The sequence below is a fragment of the Nicotiana tomentosiformis genome, chromosome 10 (genome assembly GCF_000390325.3).
Source record: "Nicotiana tomentosiformis chromosome 10, ASM39032v3, whole genome shotgun sequence".
Classification (NCBI taxonomy): domain Eukaryota; kingdom Viridiplantae; phylum Streptophyta; class Magnoliopsida; order Solanales; family Solanaceae; genus Nicotiana; species Nicotiana tomentosiformis.
The window spans coordinates 13,904,252-13,930,506 of record NC_090821.1 but is presented as its reverse complement, the minus strand read 5'-3'; the positions used below and the strand labels follow the sequence as shown (position 1 = coordinate 13,930,506).

At 38.1% G+C, this 26,255-nt stretch overlaps 3 protein-coding genes across 3 annotated transcripts; 2 read left to right on the top strand and 1 right to left on the bottom strand.

The window, feature by feature from the left end:
- The first annotated feature begins 7,842 nt into the window (after positions 1–7,842).
- LOC104091299 (CBL-interacting serine/threonine-protein kinase 5-like) lies at positions 7,843–9,770 on the top strand. The gene has a single exon (XM_009596611.3). It carries the CDS (start codon positions 8,128–8,130, stop codon positions 9,556–9,558), a length of 1,431 nt encoding a protein of 476 aa, XP_009594906.1. The 5' UTR covers positions 7,843–8,127; the 3' UTR covers positions 9,559–9,770.
- Positions 9,771–18,484: 8,714 nt separating this feature from the next.
- LOC138899784 (uncharacterized) lies at positions 18,485–19,106 on the bottom strand. Its single transcript, XM_070186475.1, has 2 exons — positions 18,798–19,106; positions 18,485–18,691 (listed from the first exon to the last, which is right to left on the bottom strand). The coding sequence occupies exons 1-2, from the start codon at positions 19,104–19,106 to the stop codon at positions 18,485–18,487; spliced, it is 516 nt and encodes a 171-aa protein (XP_070042576.1).
- A 4,179-nt stretch (positions 19,107–23,285) lies between these two features.
- LOC138899783 (uncharacterized) lies at positions 23,286–24,931 on the top strand. Its single transcript, XM_070186474.1, has 3 exons — positions 23,286–23,459; positions 24,017–24,344; positions 24,441–24,931. Exons 1-3 carry the CDS (start codon positions 23,286–23,288, stop codon positions 24,929–24,931), a joined length of 993 nt encoding a protein of 330 aa, XP_070042575.1.
- Positions 24,932–26,255: the final 1,324 nt, after the last annotated feature.

Sequence of the window (26,255 nt, the reverse complement as noted above, 5' to 3'; positions counted from 1 at the left end):
CGTGGAGTAATAATAATTAAGTGTTGATAATCAAGGTTTCTTATACTACCACAATGATTTAAGGATATATAAAAGAGTAGTGGCCTACAACATCATTTCTCAAACAATTAGTATATACTTTATACCCCAGAAGAATAAAACTGTGAGATACTTTATCCATTAATTTGTGGTGATTCTACAACGACCAACTGCGAGAAATTTGACATGTCCTGTAAGAATAAAAAAAAAAATAGTTAGAGCTTTTGCATATTACGTGCCAAAATGTTAGCACTAGCTTCTATGGATTCTCTGTCTCATTATAAAATTAAATGCTATTTAATTTCCCATATAGTACTTATTTCGTAAAGGAACAAGGATTCGTAGACCAGGTGTGTTGTTTGGCTATAATTTTATATTTTTAGTATATTACTTACTTTATATTTTGGGGCTTTAATGCTAAACTATACTATATTTGTGCTTAATTGAGTTTATTTTATGTGTAGGTACGTTGAAGACGAAATTGAAAGCAAAATAAAGATTTTATGTGTATTTTACACACTACAAGAATGAAGTTATGATTATTTAATTAGTGGATATATTAACGTTTGACTTTGTGTGGGAAGACAAAAGAATACAAAAAGAACACAAAAAGAACAATTGGAAAGGAAAGAAAACAAAAAAAAAAACGTGACTTGAAGAGCAGGCAAAGAAAGAAAAGAAACAGAATTGCAACATAAGCAGGCGACGCGAGCTATTTTGCTCGCTACAAAGCAGGCGAGGCAGGGTATTTTGCTCGCGGCAGAGCTTGCGCCGCGAGGCCTGAGGCGAGCTGGAGGGCGTATTTGAGCTTGCGCCGCGAGGTCTGTAGCGAGTGTGTTCCGATTTTTAAAGTTATTTTATCTCCTTTTTGGTTTTGGGCTTGGTTATTTTGTCTACGTTTTTTCCCTACACATATAAATAGTCATTAAACACTATTTTTAACTGGATGACGTCTTTTTGACGGAACTTTAGACGAAGGGAGAGCACGGAGCCGCCGTAGAGGCCGAAATTCATCAGATTCTATCTTTCTTCCATCAAACTTAGTATTCTTTACTTTTTCTTGATGAGTTGTTGTTTTGCTTCCATGTCTATGTGGAGCTAAAATGTACGTTCTAGGGTTGTGGTTGTCATAAATATTGAAGTTTATTAATTATATTACCGTTAATTTGAGTTATCATCTTTGGTTGTTTCTCTAATTCTGTGCATAATTGCTTAATTGTTTGGCCATCAGTTGAGTTCTATTTACTATCTATGCTATGTTTGGGAAAGCTGTGCTTAGATTAGAGTAGAATTAGAGAGAGTTTATTTCTGAACCCATGGCTCGGGGAAAGATTTCGCGGTTAGGATAGGAATATACCTAATAATTTTGCTTAGTTGAATACCGTATTATATTCATTCATGATAGATTCAAGACCATAAGAATATATGGTTGATATATTATGGATAGACGGATAGTATTGTTAGAACATGCTATTTATATAAACGATCCGGTTAACTAGCAATCATAGATAATTTGGATTAACAGGTGTAATTACGAACTCAATAGGATTGATAAACTGACCACAACCCTAGAATCTATATCTCCCTTGGATACGTGTTTGAATTTTGCAATAGTAGTTGTAATAGAAAAGTTAAACTTTTGATCATCTTGGACAGTAAGTTGATTTTAGTTTGCTTCGTTAACGGTTAATCTAAGTCTCTGTGGGTTCGACATCCGACTTTCGGGTCACTTTATTTCTTGACGCCAAATTGAGGAACCAACAAGTTTTTGGCGCCGTTGCCGGGGACTTAGTTATTGATTGGTTATCTAAGTTTAGCTTTTAGTTGATTTTTGTTCAAGTTTTTGATTTTCTTATTTAGTTAGTATTTTCTTTTCTTATTTTCACATGACGTCTTGGAATGAAAATTATATGAATGATGATTATTCTTACTTTGATGATCCTTGTCTATATTGTGGAGGACCCCACTGGTAGAAATATTATCGTAATGTTCCCAGGAGCGGGTTGTGCGCACAATCTCAATCCTATGAGTGGAATATTTGTAACATGTGTGGTGGTCAAGGTGGCCATTGAGATGGTTGTCCTAATTCTTTATATCCGTCTCCGAACTCTTATTATGATCTTTCAAATAATGTTTGTGAGTTTGATAGGATCAGCGATATGGAAGATATTGAACATGATGCTCATATAATGGACATGATGAGGCAAATAATGGAGCAAACTCAATTTTTAATGAAGCAAACTCATGAACTTCGAAAAGAGATGAAAATTCTCAAGGCATCAATGAATAGAATGAAGGCCAAAGTAGAAGAATGGGCTGAAACAACTAATGATCAACAAGTTGCAGACTTAGTTGATACTCAGGAAGAGCCTAAAATTGGACAAGAGAGCGAGTACCAGCAAGAGAAAAATTTTGAAAAAGAGGAAATTTTAGTCAAACTTGGCTGGTGGAACAAGCTGAAAGATTGGAAATATATGAGGCTCAACGTTAGAAAATTACAAATGGGATAAAAGACATAACAGAAGGAAGAGCTGAACTAGGACAAGAGATCAAAAAATTTGGCAATGCTATTCACGACTTGGGAGCTCAATTGATTGCAAAGGTTGATGCGTCTAATGCCCAACAAAATAGTTTTGAGTTGTGTGAAGCTAAAAATGAGCTTATACGCCAAATTGAGGAGCTAAAAGTGGAGAGTCAATAATTCGACCATACTTTTATTCATGATGTCCATGTTGAGGAAACCACACTAGAGTCCTGTGAGGAAGTAGATAATGTTATATTTGAAAACTCTAGTATGTGTACATATAAGGATGTAAATAGTGACGCAGATCTAGAGTTGGAGCGTATTGGTCCTCATTTTATGAATTTTTCGACATTGTGTTTGGATGATGATATGGGAATCGAGTCATTCGAGCCTTTGGAGGAGCTAACGGACGAGGAACAAGCTGCTTACATTCTGGAATTTATTGCGCCAGAGAGAAAGAATTACATACCTCTAAAGGCCAAGAATTGTAGAATGCAAAATTGGTTACTTGGCCCAATTACATTTATCACACCACCCCGCGAGCATAGCAAAAATCTTGAATCCAAATTGGGGGCTCAATTCATAAGTTCGAGGTGGAGGAAAATGTAGTTCAAGTCGTGCCGCGACGTTAAATTAGGCGCTTGTTGGGAGGCAACCCAACTTTACTGCTTTCTTTTATTTTTATTTTTATCTTATTATTGTTGTGGTGTCTGTTTTTATTTTGTAGAATTATGAGCATAGGAAGCAAAGCCATTGGAAGAGTGCAAAAGCGAGCTAGATGGTGAGAACTAAGTGTGGGGTGACCACACCAAGGACCATGCCTGGGGAAAGTCTGAGTACCCGTGAGCCGCTATTGCTTTGGCCTTTGGCCTTTCAAGGAGTTTCTTGTCCACCCTCGTTATTATTTTGCTTTATTTGTGTATTGGGGACACTGCACTCCTTTAAGTGTGAGGTGGGAGAATTCTTCTAGATAATTAGGAGTAGTATGTAAGAAAATGTTAACTTCTTATTTTGATTTTAGCTTCTTATTTTTATTTTCGTAGTTGTGTAGTATTTTAGTAGCTTAATTTATTTTTTTAAAATGTGGAAAATAAGAAAAATAAAAATAAATAAATGAAAAAGGTAGAAAAATTGGACTTTTTCCGACGATGGATCTCCTAGATAATTATTTTTGAGAGATTAAAGTCTAAACAAAAATAAAAAAATATGTCTTTTAGCTTTCTTTAGGTAATAATAATCCCCTGTGGTTTTTCTTTGTGGCTCGGATCTTTTTCATAAGATGTAGTTTGAACCAGGTAGTAGTTTTTCTTTTTATTTTTTTATATTTTTAGAGTAGGTTAGAAATTAGGGAATAAATGGAGGAAGAAAGATGAGATTCCTAGGCGCCCTTGACTTGTTTGATAATAGCATATTTAGGCTTTGGCATGCGTAGTATCTTCCCTATGTGCTAAAAGTGCTTATGATACCTTGTTTATTTGGATAGCATGTTTTGTGACGCCTATGTCTCATTTTCTTGACTTATGTTCAGTTTGTGCTTAATGCTTAACATCTCGTGGCTCCGTGAATACTTGCATTAGTTTGAGAGTCGGAATGAAACCGTCCTTAGTGAGTCATGTTCCATGTGTGGTGAGATTTTTGTATAGTCCATGTTATTGTGCTTGTGTCTAGAACTTGCTCGATACGTGAGTCGAAGTGAAATTTTAGGTGACACTCGGTTTGAAAAATAATTTTAGGCTATCTTTGTTCTTTTTGAGTTTAATACGTATCACAAATAAAATATATCCCTAGTTAACCCTTTTGAGCTTATAGACTTTTGTTTGGAACCCACATTACAAGCCTAAACCTCTTTTGTTCTAAATTGACATTGTTTTGATCCTTTTACCTCTTAAAGCAGTTTAATTGTGAGATGAGCGCTAAAAGGAGTAAGAAGGAACTAAGTGTGGGGTGGTTTTTGAGTGGAATCAGTGAAAGGAAGAAAGATGCACTTGTTTTGTCAAAAAATACACCACTAGTGGAAATTGTAAAAGAGAAAAGGAAAAAAAAAATTTAGATGAATAAATTGATATTTTGTTCTTGCTAGTGGGAATGAATTAAAGTAGCGCTTAAAGAAAGAGAGAACATTGTTAGGGATGGTTTTAGTTGTGAAATTAAAATTGCGATTGAAGAATTTGCGCTTACAGATGATTATGTGATGTGTTAAAGTGCTTAGGTGGGTTAGCCACTATTCCTAAATATATCCTTGCCGTCCCTCAGCCCACATTACAACCATAAAAAAAGTCCTAATTAATTTTAGATTGAGTAAGCCTACATTAGTAGAGATTTACATTAAGAGCAAGCCTATGGTACCAATTGCATGCATGTGACTTCTTTTGTGAGAGTGAGAGATTTTCTTTGATATACATGAGTCCTTAAAATATATTTGAGCATTTGATTTGAATGTATGGATTCAACTTAATCTTTAGTTCTTGTTATAAGAGCACATGGTTTCACAAGGGATATGTAACATTATTAAACTTCTTTCTATGATATTGTTGGGTGTTCAAGCCATGAGTCCATTGTGACATTGAGTTAGTTTTTGAGGTTAGGATTGTTAGGAGCATGTTGTCTTTATTGTGAATATTAGTGAAGTATGGCATAAGAAAAGGGAAGTGTATGTGATTGCACATGCTAAAGTTTAATTGTTGCTATAAACCATGGTCATTGGTGTAGTGTGCCTCAATTGTGTAAAAACAAAGTGCTCAAGGATAGTGTGAATTGTTGGTTGACTCGAGGGCGAGTAACGTTTAAGTGTGGGGTAGTAATGTTTGGCTATAATTCTATATTTTTAGTGCATTATTCACCTTACAGTTTGAGGCTTTAATGCTAAACTATACTATATTTGTACTTAATTGAGTTTATTTTATATATGTAGGTACGTTGAAAACGAAATTAAGAGCAAAGTCGAGATTTTATGTGTATTTTATACACTATAAGAATAAAATTGTAATTATTTAATTAGTGAATATATTAAGGTTTAACTTTGTGTGGGAAGACAAAGGAGACAACTCAAAAAGAAGACAAAAAGAACAATTGGAAAGGAAAGAAAACAAAAACAAAACGTGACTTGAAGAGTAGGCAAAGAAAGAAAAGAAACAGAATTGTAAATGAAGCAGGCGACGCGAGCCTTATTGCTCGCTACAAGCAGGCGAGGCAAGATATTTTGCTCGCGGCAGAGCTTGCGCGGCGAGGCCTGAGGCAAACTGGAGCACGCGTTTAAGCTAGCGCCGCGAGGTCTATAGCGAGGGTGTTCTGGGTTTTAAAGTTAGTTTGTCTCCTTTTTGGTTTTGAACTTGATTATTTTGTGTAGGGTTTTTCCCTACACATATAAATAGTCATTAAACATCATTTTTAACGGGATGCCGTCTTTTTGACGGGACTTTAGACGAAGGGTGAGCACAGAGCCGCCGTAGAGGCTGGAATTCATCAGATTCCATCTTTCTTCCATCAAACTTAGTATTCTTTACTTTTTCTTGATGAGTTGTTGTTTTGCTACCATGTCTATGTGGAGCTAAACTTTACGTTCTAGGGTTGTGATTTTCATGAATATTGAAGTTTATTAATTATATTACCGTTAATTCGAGTTATCATCTTTGGTTGTTTCTCTAATTCCGTGCATAATTGCTTAATTGTTTGGCCAACAGTTGAGTTCTATTTACTATCTATGCTATGCTTGGGAAAGCTGTGCTTAGATTAGAGTAGAATTAGAGAGAGCTTGTTTCTGAACACGTGGCTCGGGAAAAAATTTCGCGGTTAGGATAGGAATATACATAACAGTCTTGCTTAGTTGAATACCGTATTATATTCATTCATGATAGATTCAAGACCATAGGAATATATGGTTGATATATCATGGATAGACGGATAGTAATGTGGGAACATGCTATTTATATAAACAATCCGGCCATCTAGCAATCATAGATAATTTGGATTAACAGGTGTAATTACGAACTCAATAGGATTGATAAACCGACCACAACCCTGGAATCTATATCTCCCTTGGTTACGTGTTTGAATTTCGCAATAATAGTTGTAATAGAAAAGTTAAACTTTTGATCATCTTGGACAGTAAGTTGATTTTAGTTTGTTTAGTTAACGGTTAATCTAAGTCTATGTGAGTTCGACATCCGACTTTCGAGTCACTTTATTACTTGACGGCCACGTATACTTGCGTGTACTTGAAGATATCTGGTAAGAAATTTGTAATGGTAGAACCATGGTCATTGGTTCTGCCATTAATTTGTGATGGTTCTACAACGACCAACTGTGAGAAATTTGACATGTCCTGTAAGAATAAAAAAACAATTAGTTCGAGCTTTTGCATATTACGTGCCAAAATGTTAGCACTAGCTTCTATGGATTCTCTGTCTCATTATAAAATTAAATGCTATTTAATTACCCATGTAGTACTTGTTTCGTAAAGGAACAAGGATTTGTAGACTAGGTGCCGCGTCATCTTTATAATCATGTCCTTTTCTTATCTATGCCAATAGCCTTGTTTTAAGAATTATGTCTTTTTCTTATCCTCAATAAATTGATAATCAACAACCAAAAAAAGGTGGAAAAAAGAAGAAAATGACCTAGAATTAGCAAAATCATTTTTCTTGAAGTTCCGACAATAACATTTGTTTGGATTCTATTGTTTCTTTTAATTAATTAAAGTTAAACAAAGTAACTAATTGCTTGGTCACACAAACACCTCAACAACCACAGAAAATTCAAAAAAACTTATACTCCTATTTTTTGGAAAAGCCTCCTTGTAGGATAGAAACTATGTAAGGAAGGCATAAGTTGGGTAATTATTAATTGAAAATGGCAATAATAACAACGAACATTCGGCATGACAAATGGCTATATACACTCGACAAATGATCCTCTAGCTAGTATGTCATATGTACTACTAATAATATAACTGGAGTATATATATTATCTTTTTAAGAAAACGAGGAATTAACTGCCTGCTTTTATTTGTCCATAAAATCTTAAATTATACTATGAGTATAAACAATGAAGACTTTTTCTTTACAAAAAAATAGAGGTGACCCACTAAGGGAATTATTAAAAGAATAATTCAGAATTTAGTGTCTGACTTTGAAGAACAGCGCAGCATTGCGTCGGTTTATCCCAAAGTACAGCACGCGCATGTTTTATAAGATTTGGAAATGGTCTTTTATCAAATGTTATAACTTCTTAGTTGAACATTCCTTATATATTCTTATTCCTTATTCTCTCTTAATTCCCATTATTATCGTTGCATTCTTCTTTAGCCTTCTCCAAAAGGCTATTTTACTTTCAACAAACAATAAAATCATTTTCTGTTCAATGTCCTTTCAAACTCTTTTCAGCTGTGGAATCAACAAAAATCATCAACATTTCTACCAAGCTGACTTCATTGATCATCAGCTTCCAACTACTTCTCTTTCTCACAACAGGCTCAAGGAGTTGATTCTCCAAATTCTCTAGCCATTATTAAAGAAAAAAGGTATCAGTGAGGGATAAGTATATAGTAATATTGTTGATTCAAAACTTTTTTTGCGAGATTTTAAATCATGGAGAAGAAAATATTGTTCGGCAAATATGAAACCGGGAAACAATTAGGCAAAGGCACGTTCGCCAAAGTTTTCCATGCAACAAACCTTGCAACAGGGGAAAATGTGGCGATCAAAGTGATCAAGAAAGAGATAGTCAAATCTCAAGAAATGATGGAACAAATCAAGAGGGAAATCTCCGTTATGCGCCTCGTTCGCCACCCTAACATTGTTGAGCTCAAAGAAGTCATGGCAACAAAAACTAAGATCTTCATTGTCATGGAATACGTAAAGGGTGGCGAACTCTTTGCAAAAGTAGCCAAAGGAAGGCTCACAGAAGACGTGGCTCGAAAATACTTTCAGCAGTTGATAAGTGCTGTTGAATTCTGCCACAGTTGTGGAGTTTCTCATCGTGATCTCAAACCAGAAAATCTTCTTCTTGATGAGAACGAGAATTTGAAGGTCACTGATTTCGGCCTATCGGCTTTGCCAGAGCAATTGCTTAACGATGGCCTTCTTTACACTCAGTGTGGAACTCCTGCCTATATTGCACCTGAGATAATAAGAAACAAAGGATATGATGGTGGCAAGGCCGATATTTGGTCATGTGGAGTCATATTATATGTTCTTCTAGCAGGGTGTTTGCCTTTTCGAGATTTTAACCTTATGAATCTATATAGAAAAATTTTCAAAGCTGAATATAGGTTCCCCCCATGGTTATCTACAGAAACAAAGCGTTTAATATCTAAAATATTGGTTCCTAACCCACAAAAAAGGATTAGTATAACTGGAATAATGAAAGATCCTTGGTTTAGGAAAGGTTTTACAATGCCAAATGGAATTTCATCATCAATTGATCATGAACATGATACATTTTCCATGTTAGATAAGTTTGGAAGAGAGGAATTAAAGCATGGAGGGATGATAAAATCACCATCCTCCCCAGCCTTATTGAATGCTTTTGAATTAATCTCATCAATGTCAGCTGGAGCCAATTTATCGACCTTGTTCGAGAACAAGAAGAAGACGGAGTCCATTTTTACATCGAGGTGCTCTGCCACGATTATTATGGCCAAGATTCAATTATTGGCCAATAAGTTGAATTTTAGGGTTGCAAGAGTCAATGGCTCAACCTTGAGGCTACAAGGTCCCTCGGAGGGCCGGAAAGCGCGGTTATTGGTGACCATCGAGGTGTTCAAGGTGGCTCCAGAAGTTGCCGTGGTTAAGTTTTCAAAGATCTCAGGTGACTCAGTAGAGTACACCAAGTTTTTTGAGGAGGAGGTAAGACCATACTTAAAGGATATTGTTTTGACATGGCATGCAGAGGAAGTGCTTAGTGCTTGTGATAAGGAGGATTGCAAAATACCCATGAAGTCTGCTAGTAGCAAAGATTTGAGCCAACATAAGTTAGAAGAAATTGACATAACTACAAACTTGTCATCGAGCGTGTGAAATGAACATTGTTTATAACTCAACTAACAATTGCATGCATTTGGTTTGTATGTTATAAAAATATTGTGTATGTTGTAATGGGGAAGGGATAATAGACATCTTTTCGTAGTGCTATTATACTCCCTTCATATATTTCCTTCATTTGTTTGGGTTTGGTTGAGAATTGGACTGCAATATTGTTTGTGATTTTAGAATGAGATGTACAAAGAAAGTTAGGGTTAATTTCCTTTGTAACGTGTCTCTCTCTCCCTCTCTCATATCGTTAAACTTATTTATTCTTATTAATTTCCCATTCAATATATCTATCACTAGTTTTGAGTCACACTCCGAGATAACTGGGTGAAATTCAAAAATAGCCAGATTTACAAGTGATAATTGAAAAATAACCTTAGTTTCAAAAGTAATCGAAAGCCACTTTTCATGTAAAGATAGATCTGAACAAAAATACTGTTCAAAATTCGAAAAATATTCCAGCATAATATACTAGAGTTTGCATTTTTTACATGTGAACTTCCAGCATAATATACTGGAGTTCCAGCATAATATGCTGGAAGTTCATACATAGGTGCTCTAATAATAGAGAATGGTAACAGAATTCGATAATTGACAATGTGACTTATAACCGAATTTTCGATGAGGGATACAAGTTATAGAAAGGGGGGTTTATATAGTACTACTACTCGTAACTGTTTGCCTTATTTAGCTCATGCCTGTTACTATCATTTATCGCATTAATTACCCGTTACATGATTGATTTGTAATGGTATAGATAATGGCAACAAGTCGCGTGTAATCAGGAATTGATTGATTACAACTATTAATGTTTTCAATTATCAGTCTCGTGGTTATTCTCGTATGTTTAGCGTCGAGGCTAATAGGCACGATATATACACGAACAATCCCGAGGGTGTTATTTATATTCTTTGAACACGTCATTCTTCTTTGTTGTATTAGTTCCCATGACACCGGTCATTGCGATATAAATTCACGTGGTGAATTAATTTTTCACTAATACAAATAGTCCCCCTACTTTTTGAATGTTCTCAACTGAATATTCGGGAAGTATAAAGTTTATTTATGGCAGAAATGATTGTTGCCTCTTCCTGAGATCATTATGACGTGTTGCAAAAGTGAAAAGACATGTACTCTTTTCATTTAATGCTCGTAACACGTGTTTGATTGTGATTGGTTCTGAAGTTTACAGCAGTTTTTCCGGCACAAACGACTCTCTAAACTTGAGATGACAATTCCATAATTACGTTCTATGATGACGTATTTTTCCCTTAAAAATACGAAACTTTACATCCTGAAAATTCTCCTTCTTCTCTCTTTCGTCTTTGCCTTCTTCTTCAAACCCTTTCTATAATTCTTGCTTTCAACTTCTTTCTTTCTTATTGTCAATGGCTTCCAAATATTCAACCCCTACTATTCATACTATTTCTCCTCATTGTGCTATTAAAGTTGATGATCTTCCTTTTACGATGGCTCCGATTAGGAATAGAAGGAGGATTGGAAGGCTTCGTAGTCTAGGTTCCATGACAAATAGAAATACTTCCCCTAAGGAAGTTCTTCAAAATCTTCCTCCTCTTCTAAATCTAGGGCCCCTGTTACTACTAAATCTCTTTCTCAAGATAAAACCAGGGATTCTAGTGAACCCTTGGTTGAATCTTTAGTTTCTGAGATTGTTCCTCAGAAATTTTCTTTTGCTGTTGATTGTGCAGTGTGGAACAAAGATGTGAACAAGAAAGAAGGTCGTAACGAACATGTTGATCTTTATCCATCCCTTATCAAACATGGTCACCTTTCCCTTATTCATAAAGAATGTCATTGGAAATCAGATTTTCCCATCATGGATCCTAGTGAAACAATCAAATTACCGCTCATCATGAAGGTTATTCCTTCGTTTACACTTATTCTTTAAACCTCGGGTTTAAGCCGGTGATAGATCCTATGATTATTGAATTCTGTCGAACAAATTGGTCAGATAACTTGGAGAGCGGTAGCATGTTTACGCTACTTGTCATCTTTGGTTTCTGCTCCTTTTACATTTCATCATATTCTTCATCTTTATTCCCCTAAGCTTTTTCGTAATGGTGTGTTTACACTCGTGAAAAGAAGTAAGTGAGTTGTTGTTGGTCCCGAAGATGTCCACGATAGAAGGTGGTACAGCAGGTGTGTGGCTGTACCAACTCTTGAGTTGGTAGGTGAAGAGAACATGCCTTTTCTTGCATTTTGCACGTAAGTTATTTTTTTACCACCTATAAATTTCTTTTCCTCTACTTTGAATTGTAACCCTTTCGTGTGTTCCTTTTACAGCAACCACAGAAGTATTTGGCAAAATTCTAAATTTTCATGGCTGGGTAGAGTTGATGCTATCTTCTGCCCCTATGAGCCATATGACTTGGAAATTTCTTTCTAGAAAGTTTGAATGGAAAGTAAATACCCACGGTAAGTTGCTATTGTACCGTGTGTATTTTTTGTACTCATATTTTTAACACTTCATTCTTTAATGTAGGATTTGGGATTCAAGATGTACCCTTTCCTCTGCTCCTGTTGTTAGAATCGATATTATCACAACTCAAGATATCTTGAGTTTGTCTTCTTCAAAGAGGAAAGATAGAGAGGTTACCTCCTTGGATGAAGAAAAAGAAGAAGAAGAAGAGGAAGAGGAAGAGTAAGTCTTCCTTAAGAAAATGCCTCGAACTAGGAGGCAGATAATTTTGGAGGATGAACAAAATCGTCCCCAAGCTCAACCTTTGGAGACTGTTCTATTCCATTTGGTTGATGAGCCAGAGAAAACTCCTATAATGGTACTCTGGATGAGGAGCTCGCTGAACCACTCGCGGTTCTTGCCACCGACTCTATTGAAGATTTGTATGACCAAGGGTTCGGTGGCCATGGAGGTGAAGACAACATATTGACTTTGCTAATGAAGTTCAACCTCCTGCCGCTACGACTTCAACAACATTCGTACCTGTTCAAATTGAAGTTGGTCCTTCTGAAATTAGGAAAATGTGGTATGTGATGGTAGAAGTCCCGATAAATGTCAATTTTTCTAAAAAGACATGATCGGGATTCTATTTGGTTGAAGCCTCTCATTGGTCCACTTGAGAAGGAAAAGTTGGAGTCTCATTCTAATATCACTCTTGCCAACGACATCGTCCATTCATCCCTTAGAGTATGATTTACTTTCCTTCATCATTGTTTTCCTTTTCCCTTACCTCTTTCTTAATTTTTATTCATCTTTAGATAAATTTAACTGGCACGAAGTTGATGAGTAAAATTTCTCGGAGTGAGCAACATGTAGCAGATTTGACCATGGAGGTCGACAAATAGAAAGAGAAATTTGCAAACCTTTAGTTGGAGAATGAAGAATCAGAGAAGGAAAGGGAAGTTCTTTAACAAAAACTTAGGATAGTGATTGCTGAGTTAGAGGTGACTAAAGCTGAAGCCATACAATCAGAAAAAGAGATTGCAAAAATAGAGGCAAGTTTTGTTGAGCAGCATTCCATGGTTACAAAAGAGGTTTGAAGCTTGGAAGAGCTTCTGAATCAAAAAGAAGTGCACGCAGGTGAGCTAGTTCAAGAGTTCACCCAAGCTAAGGAAGATCTTCATTCTTCTTTTGAGAAGATTAAATTCCTCGAGTCTTCTTTGGAAACTTTGAAGATTTCCTATGATGCTGCTGAGGTTGAGAAGAAAGATTTACAGGCTGATGTTGAACATTGGGAAAATGATTATAAAGCCCTTGAGGATAAATTAACTATGGATGTGAGTTGGGCTTATCTCCGTACCCATTTTGAGACTTTGACTAAAGTTAGCCAGGAAGGTTTTGACCTCGAGCTTGCTAAGGATAAGGAAGCTATTGAAGTTTCTCAGTAAGGTCAAAGCATTTCTATTCCTGAAGAAGAAAGTTCCAAGGGCGATATGAGTAATGGAGATGTGGAAGCAGATCAGGTAGATGCGGAGGTAAATCCCCAACCTTCATCTTCAAGTTCCCAAGTTAATTCCTCAGATTGCCGATCCTGCCCTCACACAAGATGCTCCTTCCGAGTCTTAACTTTTGTTGTTGTTGAATCTTTATGTTTTTTTTGGACCATTATTATATCAACTTTTCATGCGTTTTATACATACTTCTTTTTTGCTCGTTTAATTTCACGAGTCTTTTATTGCATTACTTTAATTAAGTGAATGCTTTATTGTTACTGTAACTTAAATATATATGGTCTTAATCATAAAAAAGGGCCCTTTTATGCAATCGATACTAATGCAGATGACGTCTCATTTTCATGTTGATGTAAAAATATAAAATAACTTGAGAAGTTTTTTTTGAACATTTGAACTTCCAAGACAAATACCCATTTACATAATCATTCCATTGCTTTCTTGTAGCACAATTATTTTTTACTTTACAAGTTTCTTGGGAATATCCTATCCCGTGACTATTTTTGTAGTCTCCTAGAATTGAAATTTCTTAAATTGTCTTTGAAATTCTTCGCTTCTCTGCTTCTTCTTATAATTCTTGAAATTCTTCTCTCGAGATTGGAGTTCTTGAAATTCTTCTCTTGAGATAATGATACCTTATATAGTCCCCCCTCCCTAGTATTTAAGTTTGAAGTATGAAAACTTGAATAATGGATCTTCAATGAAATTTCAATAACTTCCTTCCTTGGCCCTATTCTTGAAAAGGAAACATGCACGGGACTCGGGGCTTTTTAGATGAAAGATATGCTTTTCCATCAGAATTATTGTAATCTTGACCGAGAATAATGATGTATTATGCATTTATTTTTGGGTCTAATGTCATCACTTGGTTTGGGTTAGCTTTGTACCTATAATCTAAAAATATTAGTAAAATTTATATGAACAAATAAATAATTAATCAAAAGATACCTTACCGTGGATATTTTCTTCAAAAGTAATACGTTTATAAGTGTACTGCATTCCAATTTAAATGTAGCACTTTTCCATCCATCGTATCTAATGCATAAGCTCCTTTCTAAGCCATGACATGAACCCGATCCTTCCCAACTTAGGCCTACCTTCCCTGAATTTACCGCTTGTGTAGTTTGGAACACTTTTCTAAGGACGAAGTCCCCAATTTTGAAATGTCGTAAGTTTGCCTTCTTATTAGAATACTGTTCTATCCTTTGCTTCTGAGCTTTCATCCGTATCAAAGCTAACTCTCTCCTTTCCTCCGTCAAATCAAAATCTGTGCGGAGTGCTTCATTATTCGATAGTTCATTTACATGTTTATATCTCAGACTCAGTTCCCCTATCTCCACTGGAATAAGAGCTTTGGTGTCTTAAACAAGTGAGAAAGGAATTTCCCCCGTACTTGTTTTTGATGTTGTTTTGCAGGCCCATAGCACCCCTATAATACATCAGGCAATTTACCTTTTGCTGCTTCCAAGTGGTTCATATTCTTGACAATTATCTTATTTGATGACTCTGCTTGTCCATTAACAACGGGATGATATGGTGATGAAGTTATTCTCTTAATTTTCTAACTTTTGAGAAATTCAGTTATCTTTTCCCCCACAAACTGTGGCCCATTATCATATGTGATTTCTCTTGGAACCCCAAATCAGCAAATTATATTCCTCCAAATGAAGTCTACGACTTCGTTTTCTCGTACTTGATAGAAGACACATGCTTTCACCCACTTAGAAATATAGTCAATCAAAACCAGCAAAAATCTTACCTTTCCCCGCGTTTGTGGTAATGGACCTATGATATCCATCCCCTATTTCATAAACGGCCACAGTACAATCATTAAATGAAGTGGCTCTGCCGGTTAATACAATTGATTTGTGTACCGTTGGCATTTATCACATCTTTTCACAAAACTTTCCGTTTCTTCCATTTGTGGGCAGTAATACCCAACTCTTATCATTATTTTAACCAATGCTCCACCACCTGAGTGATTTTAATATTGTCCTTCATGCACTTCTCGTATAACATATTCAGTTTATTCAGGACCAAGGCACTTAGCCAGGGGACCATGAGATATTTTTCGATACAGATTTTCTTCTACCAAACAATAGCGAGCAGCTTTTATCGTAGCCGTTGAGATTGATTTTTATCTTCATGCAATTTTCCATGCTGCAAATAATTTCTAAATTCATTTTGCCAATCCCACATTAAGCTATTGAAATTTACCTCATTTTTGTTTGATCGAGTGATGAATGGAACAGATGCACCGCTATCGCATTTTTAGAGTTGGTTATATCTGCTACTGACCCAAGGTTTGCAAACGCATCCGCTTCAGCATTCTCTTCCCTTGATTTTTGAGTTGCTATCCATTCTTGGAATTGATGTAAGAAATCCCCTACCTTTTCTAAGTACTGCTGCATTCGTGACTCTCGTGCCATGTATTTCTTTGCATTTGATTGACTACCAGCTGAGAATCGCTTTTAATCTCGATTTGCTCGATTATCATTTTTTTGCAAGTTCTAAACCTGCAACCAAAGCTTTATACTCGACTTTTTTTAATAGTAAATATACCACTAGGCAAGATGCCTAGTGGCTAATATATATATATATATATATATATATAGAAAAATAATCCCAAATAGGATCCAAGTCTTGCAATTTGCTGTACTACTACTAAGTGGAATAAAGCTACTAGAAGCTAGAACTATTGTAACTAAGCTAGCTATTGCAAATATATTAGATGAGCACTTCAACAGGACAAAGGTGTAGGGAACTTCACAAGCTAAGCTCAAACACCTCACAATAGCACCTATAAATCTCTCTCCAGGCGCCAAGGTTTGCATTCCAAAGGACAAGGCAAATGTGAAACACCTCCAACTACACCACTCCTCAGAAGCCATCAAATAATCTCTAATAAAAGGTGTGCAACACGTAGTCTTCATGTTTGAGGTCTTGTAGCAGGATCCTTGAGTTGCTCTCAACCTTTTTCAGTAATGTGCAAAAATTTCCAATGCTAATTCTAGCTTGTCACTCCTGTATCCATACAGTGCCATTCCTTCTCCAGATTTACCATGGAAACATGCTTATACCACTGGAAAAAGAAAGACACCATACAATTTGCAATGACAACACAAACCTACATAAATAGTAGTCCAAGACATCCATTATTTGTCCATGTCCAGTGCCAATAAACAACAGTGAATGCCTGGTGAACATGAGTGTCTGTAGAGTGCTTCCAGAGGTAGACCAGTAGAGATAACAGTATATGTCTTTGTGACCTTCCATTTGCAATAGTAAACCTCTTACGTGCTGTAACTGGTTCATACATTGTAAAGCCACCACCAGAATGAGCATGTATCCATGCTAATACCAATGGAAAGCAACTCAACAACATACAAAATATGGTAACAACCATATAGATAACAAAGGCAGGCAATGTATAAGTAGAGGCTAACATCAATATGGAGCTTTTCATTTTTGCTAACCTAAGCATAAGATTAGGTATTTGAGTTTTGTCAATATTGAGTAGTCTCCTCCTGCACTTGGTAGTTCAAAGAAAGAATGAAACTCAATTGTACCTGCAGAAGAAAACACAAGGTTATTTAAAAAATCTGCCATAGTGTTGCCTTCCCTTAGTACATGTTGGAATAGCGCATTGAAGTGCTCCTTCATCTCTTGTATCCTCCTAACTTCAGCTATAATACACCATGGTGGATCCCATTCTCCTTCAATTATCCCAAAGAATCTATTTCCAATATGAGAGGGTGTAGATCATGATCCATACAATATGCTAGACCTTCTTCAATTGCCTTAGCCTCAGCAATAATATTTGTTGTGTCCTCTAGTTGTTTTCCTCGTGCATACATCAAGTCACCTTCCCCATTACTCACACAGAATCCTATAGAACTAGTTCTTGGATTACCTCTTGAAGCTCCATCAATATTGCACTTATACCATCCACTATGAGGAAGTTGCCAAGTCGCCCTTCTAGTCATCAACACTGGCTTGTATTCCTCAAAGAATTTGATCATGTCTAGCCAAATGTAAGGAATACCAGGAAGTCAATTATACCTTGTCTTTGCTAAGAAGTGTAAGGTCTTGTTGATCTCATGAATCACTCGATTAACAGATACTGAACCATCATTTCTATTTGCGTTTCTCATCTTCCAAAGCTCCCAAGTTACAATAAGTGGCACAGCTTGATACAATGGCTTATGTTTTGGGTAGCATGCAACATTACATCACTCCCTAATAACTTGATGCACTTGTACTATCTAAAAATTAAGACCCACATCATTCATTAGTGTCCTCCAAACTCTAGTAGCAGTATAGCCAGACAAGAACAAATGACCAAATGATTCCTCTTGTGGATCTTGACAACACCAACACCAAGATATAAATATATACCCCAGTCTTCTCCACATATCATCAGTAGCCAATTTGAATCTACATAGCCTCCAAAGGAAGAAAGAAATCTTGAAGGGCAGACCTTTAATCCACACATGCTTGAATTCCTGATTAGGGTTCCCCTATGTCTCACTAGTTGCCATGCACTACTGACTGTGAACTTGCCTGAAGTTGTAGGTCTCTACCAAGGCTTGTCCCAGTAATCTCCAGTGTCTTCAAACTACACTTGGTATAATATATGTTCTGCAATATCCTCAGGAAAGGATTGTTCAACTAACTGCTCATTCCAATCATCTCCATGTCTCAAGTTTACCACTTTTTGTAAGTCCTCATTGATGTAAAAATCAGGTGGCACTACATGATATAAAGCTCCTAATCCACTCTAGTTTTCATGCCAAACATTTGTAGTACCACACTTCATCTCCCACAAAATCTCATGTTCCACATCTTGCCTAGCATTTAACATTTGCCTCCAAACATGAGAACCTCCAAACGTTTGCCTAAATTGTACCACTGTTGGTATATCCCTCTTGTAATATTTGTTCTATATAAAATTTGATCACAATGACTTTGTAGTCCTAAATATCTACCAAAGCTTTGCAAACAATGCCCTAGATACATCAAACAAGGATCTGAAGCCTAATCCTCCTTCCTCCTTTGGGAGACAAAGCTTCTGCCATGAGGACCAATCTTTACTCCTCCCTTCTTCCTTATTGCTCCAGAAGAACCTTGCAAATAACTTATTCAAGTATACCAATATGTTTTTAGGAGGATCCAGAATTGAGAGTAAGCACTGGCATGCTTTGAAGCACACTACTGATCAATATAGCTTTGCCTCCATAAGATAAAAACTTTCCTTTCCATGAGTGCAGCTTGGTATTTACTAGCTTGGTATTTACTTTCTTTATAAAATCATCATAGTAGTATTTTCTTCCCATAGTATAGAATATTGGACACCCTAAATAGATGAAAGGGAATGCACCCTTAGTAAAGCCAGTGATATCACCAACTGTTTGAACCAAAGCAGTTGCCACATTAGAATGCATATGATAGGAAATCTTTGCCTTGTTGATGAATTGGCCTAAGATCTTCTCATATCCACCCAACACTGCCATGATCTTCTTCAATGAATTTGGATGAGCTGAGACAAAGATAATTGTATCATCACCATATGTAAGATGGTTCAATGGATCAGTCCACTTTGGCATTCCAAAATCCCTAAAATAATTGTCATCAAACAATTTGTACAATTATCTATACAACACTTCTGCAAACAGTATGAATAATGCAAAGAGATAATGGATCTCCTTGATTCACCCCTCTAGTAGACTGAAAGAAGCCTGAAGATTGGCCATTCACCAAGATTGAGTATCAGTTATTTGACAATAAATTCCATATCATAATGATAAAATGTTCAGTAAATCCCATCTTCCTTAACACATGAAGCAAGTACTTCCAAGCAGTGTTTTAAAAGGCGTGAGCATTTTACATGTGCCTCAGCAAGGCGTAAGCCCTGAGGCACGGGGCGTAAGTCCTATGGGTATTTAATTTTTAATATTTAAAAAACAATATAATTACAACAAGTATTTATAAATAGGTAAAATTCCATAAAATTAAAAAAAACTATATATATATATATATATATATATATGTATGTGTGTGTGTGTGTGTGTGTGTGTGTGTGTGTGCCCACAAAAAACTAGTTAAAAGAATCTATTATAAAGTAACTTGAGTTGAAAAGAATAAAGTATTCTACATGGAGGAACAAAAAGGATGACTAACTTGCAATTTGAACTTTGAGCTTGCTACTACGAAGGAGAATGGAGTTCTCTTTGTATTTGTAAAAAAATTAAATATTCGTTGCTTTTGGGAGATATTAGCGGACTAGGCACAAGATAAAGAATTGGGAAAGACCATAAATTAGGGATTCAATCAACAAAAAAGGTCTTGACTTTTAAATATTATACATTTCAGTTCCTTTTTAAATTGTTTAAGTAATTACAAGCCGACTTTTGAAAATTTGGGTATTATATGAAGGACTTATTCAACAAAATTTATTTTAATTTGAAAAAGTCTCTAGGCTTACACCTCATGACAAAAATGCACCTCAAATGCCCGAGCGTACGCCCCGAATTGTTGGGCGTACACCTCTTGAGACTTTCGTCCCACACCATCGCCTCGGAGCATTTTTGGTGCATCTCGCCCCAGTGCTCGCCCCGAAAACGCCTTTTAAAACACTGCTTCCAAGACACCCTATCATATGCTTTATCCATGTCCAATTTAATCACTATATTGGCATGCTTTCCCCTTAACCTGATGTCAGTAACAATCTCCTGAGTAAGGAGTATGTTTTCAAAAATACTTTTTCCTTTTACAAAGCCAGTTTGGTTGGAGGATATCAAAGAAGGCAAGAACTTCTCTAGTCTATCATGCAGGACTCTAGACATCACCTTGTTAATGAAATTTCTCAAGCTTATTATAACTACCCGACCAGTTATTTTGCTGTATAGAACCCCGTACCCCTAAATACGACTCCCCGTATGTTCTTCTACTATTTTATGACTTGTGGGGATGGTTAGTTTGGGATTTGAAAGGGTTCGGGCTAAAATCGGAACACTTGGTTCCTTAAGGTTGGCCAAAAAGGCTAAGTTTGACTTCGGTCGACGTTTTGAGTAAACGATCTCAGAACCAAAATTTGACGGTTTCAATAGGTTCGTATAATGATTTTGGACTTGAGCGTATGTTCGGATCGGGTTTTGGATGACCCGAGAGCGTTTCAACGCCTAATAGTGAAAGATGGCTCCTAGAAGGTTTTAAATTTCTTTAAATTTGATTTGGAGTAGATTTTGATTTTATCGAGGTCAAATTGGGATTTTGAGACCTGAAATAGTTCAGTATGGTAATTTAAGGCTTTCCCGCAAAATTTGGTGTCATTCTGAGTAGTCTAAGTATGATTCAGCGCGTTCGGAGCGATTTGGAAACTTGAAGTTCATAACTTGATTCGATTTGGTTTTGGGGTGTGATTATTGGTTTTTTTGTTGTTTTACGCGTTTCAAGAGTTTGAGAAGGTCCGTATCATATTTATGGACTTGTTTGTATGTTTGGACGGGGCCTCGGGGGCCCCGGACGCTATTCGGATGATGCGCTGACTGAGTTAAGATTCAAAAAGAGTTGTTGGTGCACCAGTTCTGGTGTGCCCGCACCTACGAGCTTTTGGCCCCAGGTGCGAGCCCGCAAATACGTCCTCTTGGCTGCAGAAGTGGCTTTGGAGCCTTGGCCAGTGGTCCGCAGAAGCGAAGGGTTGAGCGCAAAAGCGACCCCGCTTCTGCGATGAGGAGCCGCAGAAGCGAGACCACAAAAGCATAAATCTGTCCGCAGATGCGGCCTACGCTAGGCATGTGGAGTTTCGCAAAAGCGGTATCGCAAATGCGGCCCAGTGACCGCAGATGCGGAAGTTTTGCTGGGCAGAACCCTCATTTAATGTCGGGACTCAACCCTTTTGGGTTCATTTATTTCATTCTTTGGGCGATTTTTGGAGCTCTTAGAGAGGGGTTTCCACCTATCACTTTGAGGTAAGTAATTTACTTACAATGTCAGTTAAATACATTGATTATGGGTAGATATAACATGAAAAATTTGTGAAATCATGGGTTTAGATGAAAAACCTAGGTTTTGATAAAAATGGAATTTAACCACAAAAATGGTTATGGAATTTAATGAAAATCATATACTTGAGTTCAATAGGTTATGTGTAACAACTTTCTTCAAAAAATTTTGGAATCCGGGCACGTGGTCTTGGGGTTGAATTTTAAGAATTCTTCAATTAAGGTTGGGAAATCACTTTAATAGTTAGGATATGAACTTTTGAACATGTATTGACTATCTTATATAATATTTGACTAGTTTCGAACGGTTTGGCATCGAGTTGAGGGTTTAAAGTACAATTATGGACTCGAATGTAAGCTTTGAGACGAGGTAAGTCTCTTGCCTAACCTTGTTAGAGAGAACTCTTCCCTTAGTTGTATTTGTGCTATGAATTTTATATGTGGGGAGCTACGTACGCACTAGGTGACGAGAGTCCGTGCGTAGCTGTATTCTATGTGATGTCCGGGTAGACATAGGCTTACACCATGCCTTGTTTGCACTATTATGTTGGTTATGCACATTAACTTCTTTGAAATGAGCTGAGATTTAAGGATTTAAATATTTAAAGTCTCTAGTTTAGATTTCTTGTGTTTGGAAAGAATTTAAGGATTTTATGAGAACTCTGACAATTTTATGTTCACTCGCATCGCAATTATTTCCGCGAGCGAGGTAAACTTTCCTCCACTCTCATGGGAGCGGGCCGTTCGCCTCGGCAGGTTAATAGATGCATCTATAGTTCGTGTCGTTCGACCCTCAGCAATGCATAAAATATTTCTGGATCGGACCGTACGACCTTAGCATAAATCGTGCGTTGTAATATTCGGAACCTAACTTTTATTTGATATTAATTTATGGCTTGAGCAGCCACTATTATTTAAAGGACAGGGATTAATTTGAAGTTATTGTTAGTAAAGGGAATTAATATTCACTGCTTGTTACTGTGTGGTATTAATTGCTTACATAATCCATGCTTATTTATGATTTTTGCATTTTATTTATAGCCCATAGTAAGTGTCGATGTCTACCCTTGTCACTACTTCTTCGAGGTTAGACTTGATACTTACTGGGTACATGTTTTTTATGTACTCACACTACACTTCTGCACTGACCGTGCAAGATCTGAGGCAGGTGCATCTGGTGGATATACCGGCGCACACCCCCATTACCCGGAGGCCTAGTGTCAAGTTGCATCTTGAGTCGTTCTGCAGCACCTAGAGCCTTTCTTTTGTACTTATTTTCGGTCTATGTTATTTCAGACAGTAGTTAGAGTTTTGTGTATTCTATTAGTGCTCATACACTTGTGACACCGGATCTTAACACACACTCTAGTAGACTTTACGGTTTTAGGGTAGATATATATTTATGCTTGCATTCAGTTGTCTTCATTTTTAACCATTTGAATCTCTATCTCTCAAAATTCTAAACAAAAGGGATTTAATTACTTGAAAATTGGTTAAAAGAAGAAATCACGTAGTAACTTCCCCGTAAGCTTGCCTAGCAGTGACGTTAGGTGCCATCACGGCCTATAGGAGAAATTGGACCATGACAACTTGGTATTAGAGCACTAGATTCACGTAGGTCTCACAAGTTATGAGCAGGCCTAATAGAGTCTTGTGGATCAGTGCGGAGACGTCCGTACTCATCTTCGAGAGGCTATAGGGCATTAGGAAACTACTCTTTCATCATCTCATATCATGCAGTTGATGTAGTACTAAGTATGTTTTTCTATCATTCTCTCACAGATGGTGAGAACGCGCACAGCGAATGTACCGGACCATGGAAGAGCTGCTCCCCCTGTCGCCAGAGGCCGAGGGAGGGCTCCATTTTGTGGTAGAGGACGAAAGCATCCTAGAGTTTCTCCAGTTACACCACCAGTGGATCCAGTAGAGGATCTTATTATTGAAATGCAGGGTGAGGTACCTGCACCAGGACTAGCCCCAGTGGATTTCATGTCCGCACTAGGATTCTAGGAAGTCATGGGCCGTATGCTACGGTTCATGGATTCTATAACTCAGGCTGGTTTATTTCCAGCAGACCCTGCCACATCTCAAGCGGAAGGGGGAGCACAGATCCCTATCGCTTAGGCTCCAGGGCACATAACTGTCGTATATCAGACCCCGGGTGCACTGCCCATGGGCGAAGCTCAGCCAGTTGCACCAGCCATACCCGAGCCCATACCAGCTACGGCCGGTGATCCGCATAGGCTATTGGACATATGGATCTGGTTATAGCCTCCTGTCTTTGGAGGTGAGTGACACTAGGACCCCCAGGACTTTATTGACCGGTGCAGGGATAGACTGCACAACATATCATATTGGAGTCTCACGGGGTGGATTTTACTACTTTCCAGCTGGAGGGCAGGGCCCATAGATGGTGGTAGTCTTATCTTCTTGGCAGACCAGTGGGTTCTCCTCCCATGACTTAGGACCAGTTCACACGCCTCTTCTTGGACATATATATTCTGCCCTCTCAGAGGGAAGAGTTGGGACTTCAGTTCGAGCAGCTCCAGCAGGGCCATATGTCAGTGGCCGACTATGAGGTGAGATTCTCTGAGTTGTCTCATCATGCACTTATGATATTTCCGACCGATGAAGAGAGAGTGCAGAGGTTTGTTGCAGGATTGCACTCTACCAGCCAAGCCACTATGGCCCGAGAGGTTGAGATGGGGACTTCTTACGAGCTAGTTATAGAGATAGCTCGGAGGATCGAGGGCGCACGTCAGCATGCTCGGGAGAAAGCTATGAGGGATAAGCGGTTCCGGTATTCTGGAGAGTTAAGTGGAGCCCCGACTGGGGGCAGGGGTCAGTTCGTGAGGGGTCAGTCTAGCAGGCTTACATATACAACCCCGCCGCCTCCTCGGGGTGCTCCAGTGTGACCTTATTTCAGTGCCTGTCCAGAGAGTTCTTACTGTACGCCAGCTATTCAGGGATCCTCCAGTGGGTATTCAGGCCATCAGGGTCAAACTTCCGGTCAACAGTCCGCCGATCCGAGAGGTTTTTATGAATGTGGGGATCTTGGCCACGTGAAGAGGTTTTGTCCCAGACTTCAGGGCAAGGCAGCGCAACAGGGACACCAGCCTATGATTAAAGCACCATCCGTCCCACCAGTCATCCGACCGCCTAGAGGTGGAGGGCAGGTGGGTAGGGGCTATCCTAGAGGTGGAGGTCAGACAGGAGGAGGCCAGTCAGGTGGCGCTCCAGCAAGATTTTATGCTTTTTCGGCCAGGCCAGATATAGTGGCCTCAGATACCGTGATCACATGTATTATTTCTGTCTGCCGTAGGGATGCTTGGGTACTATTTGATCCAGGGTCTACCTATTCATATGTTTCATCTTTGTTTGCTCATTTCCTGGGTGTTACTCGGGAGTCCTTGGGTACTCCTGTTTAAGTGTCCACTCCGATCGGATATACTGATCCTGCATTATTACTTTCTGTGATTATGAGACTTGAGTGAATCTTTTGTTGCTGATATGACCGACTTTGAGGTCATCCTGGGCATGGATTGGTTATATACATATCACGCCATCCTTGATTTCCATGCCAATACTGTTACCTTGGTGATGCCAGAGTTGCCTAGATTGGAGTGGAAGGGTTCGTTTGTCAGCACACCTAGTCGGGTTATCTCTTTTCTGAAGGCTCGACACATGGTCGAGAATGGGTGCTTAGCTTATCTAGCCTATGTTTGGGATACTACCACAGAGACTCCAGCAATTGATTAAGTTCTCGTGGTCCGGGAGTTCTCCGATGTGTTTCCTTCTGATCTTCTAGGCATGCCACTAGATCATGATATCAATTTCTGTATTGATTTGGATCCAGGTACCCAGCCTGTATCTATTCCACCGTACCGCATAGCTCCAAGAGAGCTGGAGGAGTTGAAGGATCAACTTTAGGAGTTACTAGAAAAAGGGCTCGTCAGGCCGAGTGTATCACCTTAGGGTGCACCAGTGTTATTTGTGAAAAAAAAAGATGGGATTATGCGGATGTGCATTGATTACCGCCAGTTGAACAAGGTTACCATTAAGAACAAGTGCCCATTTCCATGTATTGATGACTTGTTCGACTAGTTGCAGTGTGCTAGGGTGTTCTCTAAGATCGACTTGACATCGGGGTACCATCAGCTGAAGATTCAGGATTCCGATGTCCCAAAGACGGCTTTTTGGACTAGATATGGCCATTATGAGTTTTTAGTAATATCCTTTGGCTTGACTAACGCCCCAACAATGTTTATGGATTTGATGAATAGGGTGTTCAGGCCGTATATTGATTTGTTTGTCATTGTCTTCATTGATGACATTTTGATCTACTCGCATAGCATGGAGGAGCATGAGCAGCATATGAGAGTGGTACTCCAGACCTTGCAGGAACAAAAGCTATATGCTAAGTTCTCCAAGTGTGAGTTTTGGCTAGATTCTGTGGCATTCTTGGGACATGTTGTATCGGGCAAGGGTATTAAGGTTGATTCCAAGAAGATCGAGGCAGTTCAGAGTTGGCCTAGTCCTACCACAACGTCTGAGATCAGGAGCTTTCTAGGGTTAGCAGGTTATTATCGTTGGTGTGTGGAGGGATTTTCATCTATTGCAGCACCTTTGATGAGATTGACCCAGAAGGGTGCTCTGTTTCGATGGTCCGACGATTGTGAGGCGAGCTTTCATAAGCTCAAGACAGCCTTGACCTCAACACCGGTGTTAGTGTTGCCTTCCGGTTGAGGGATA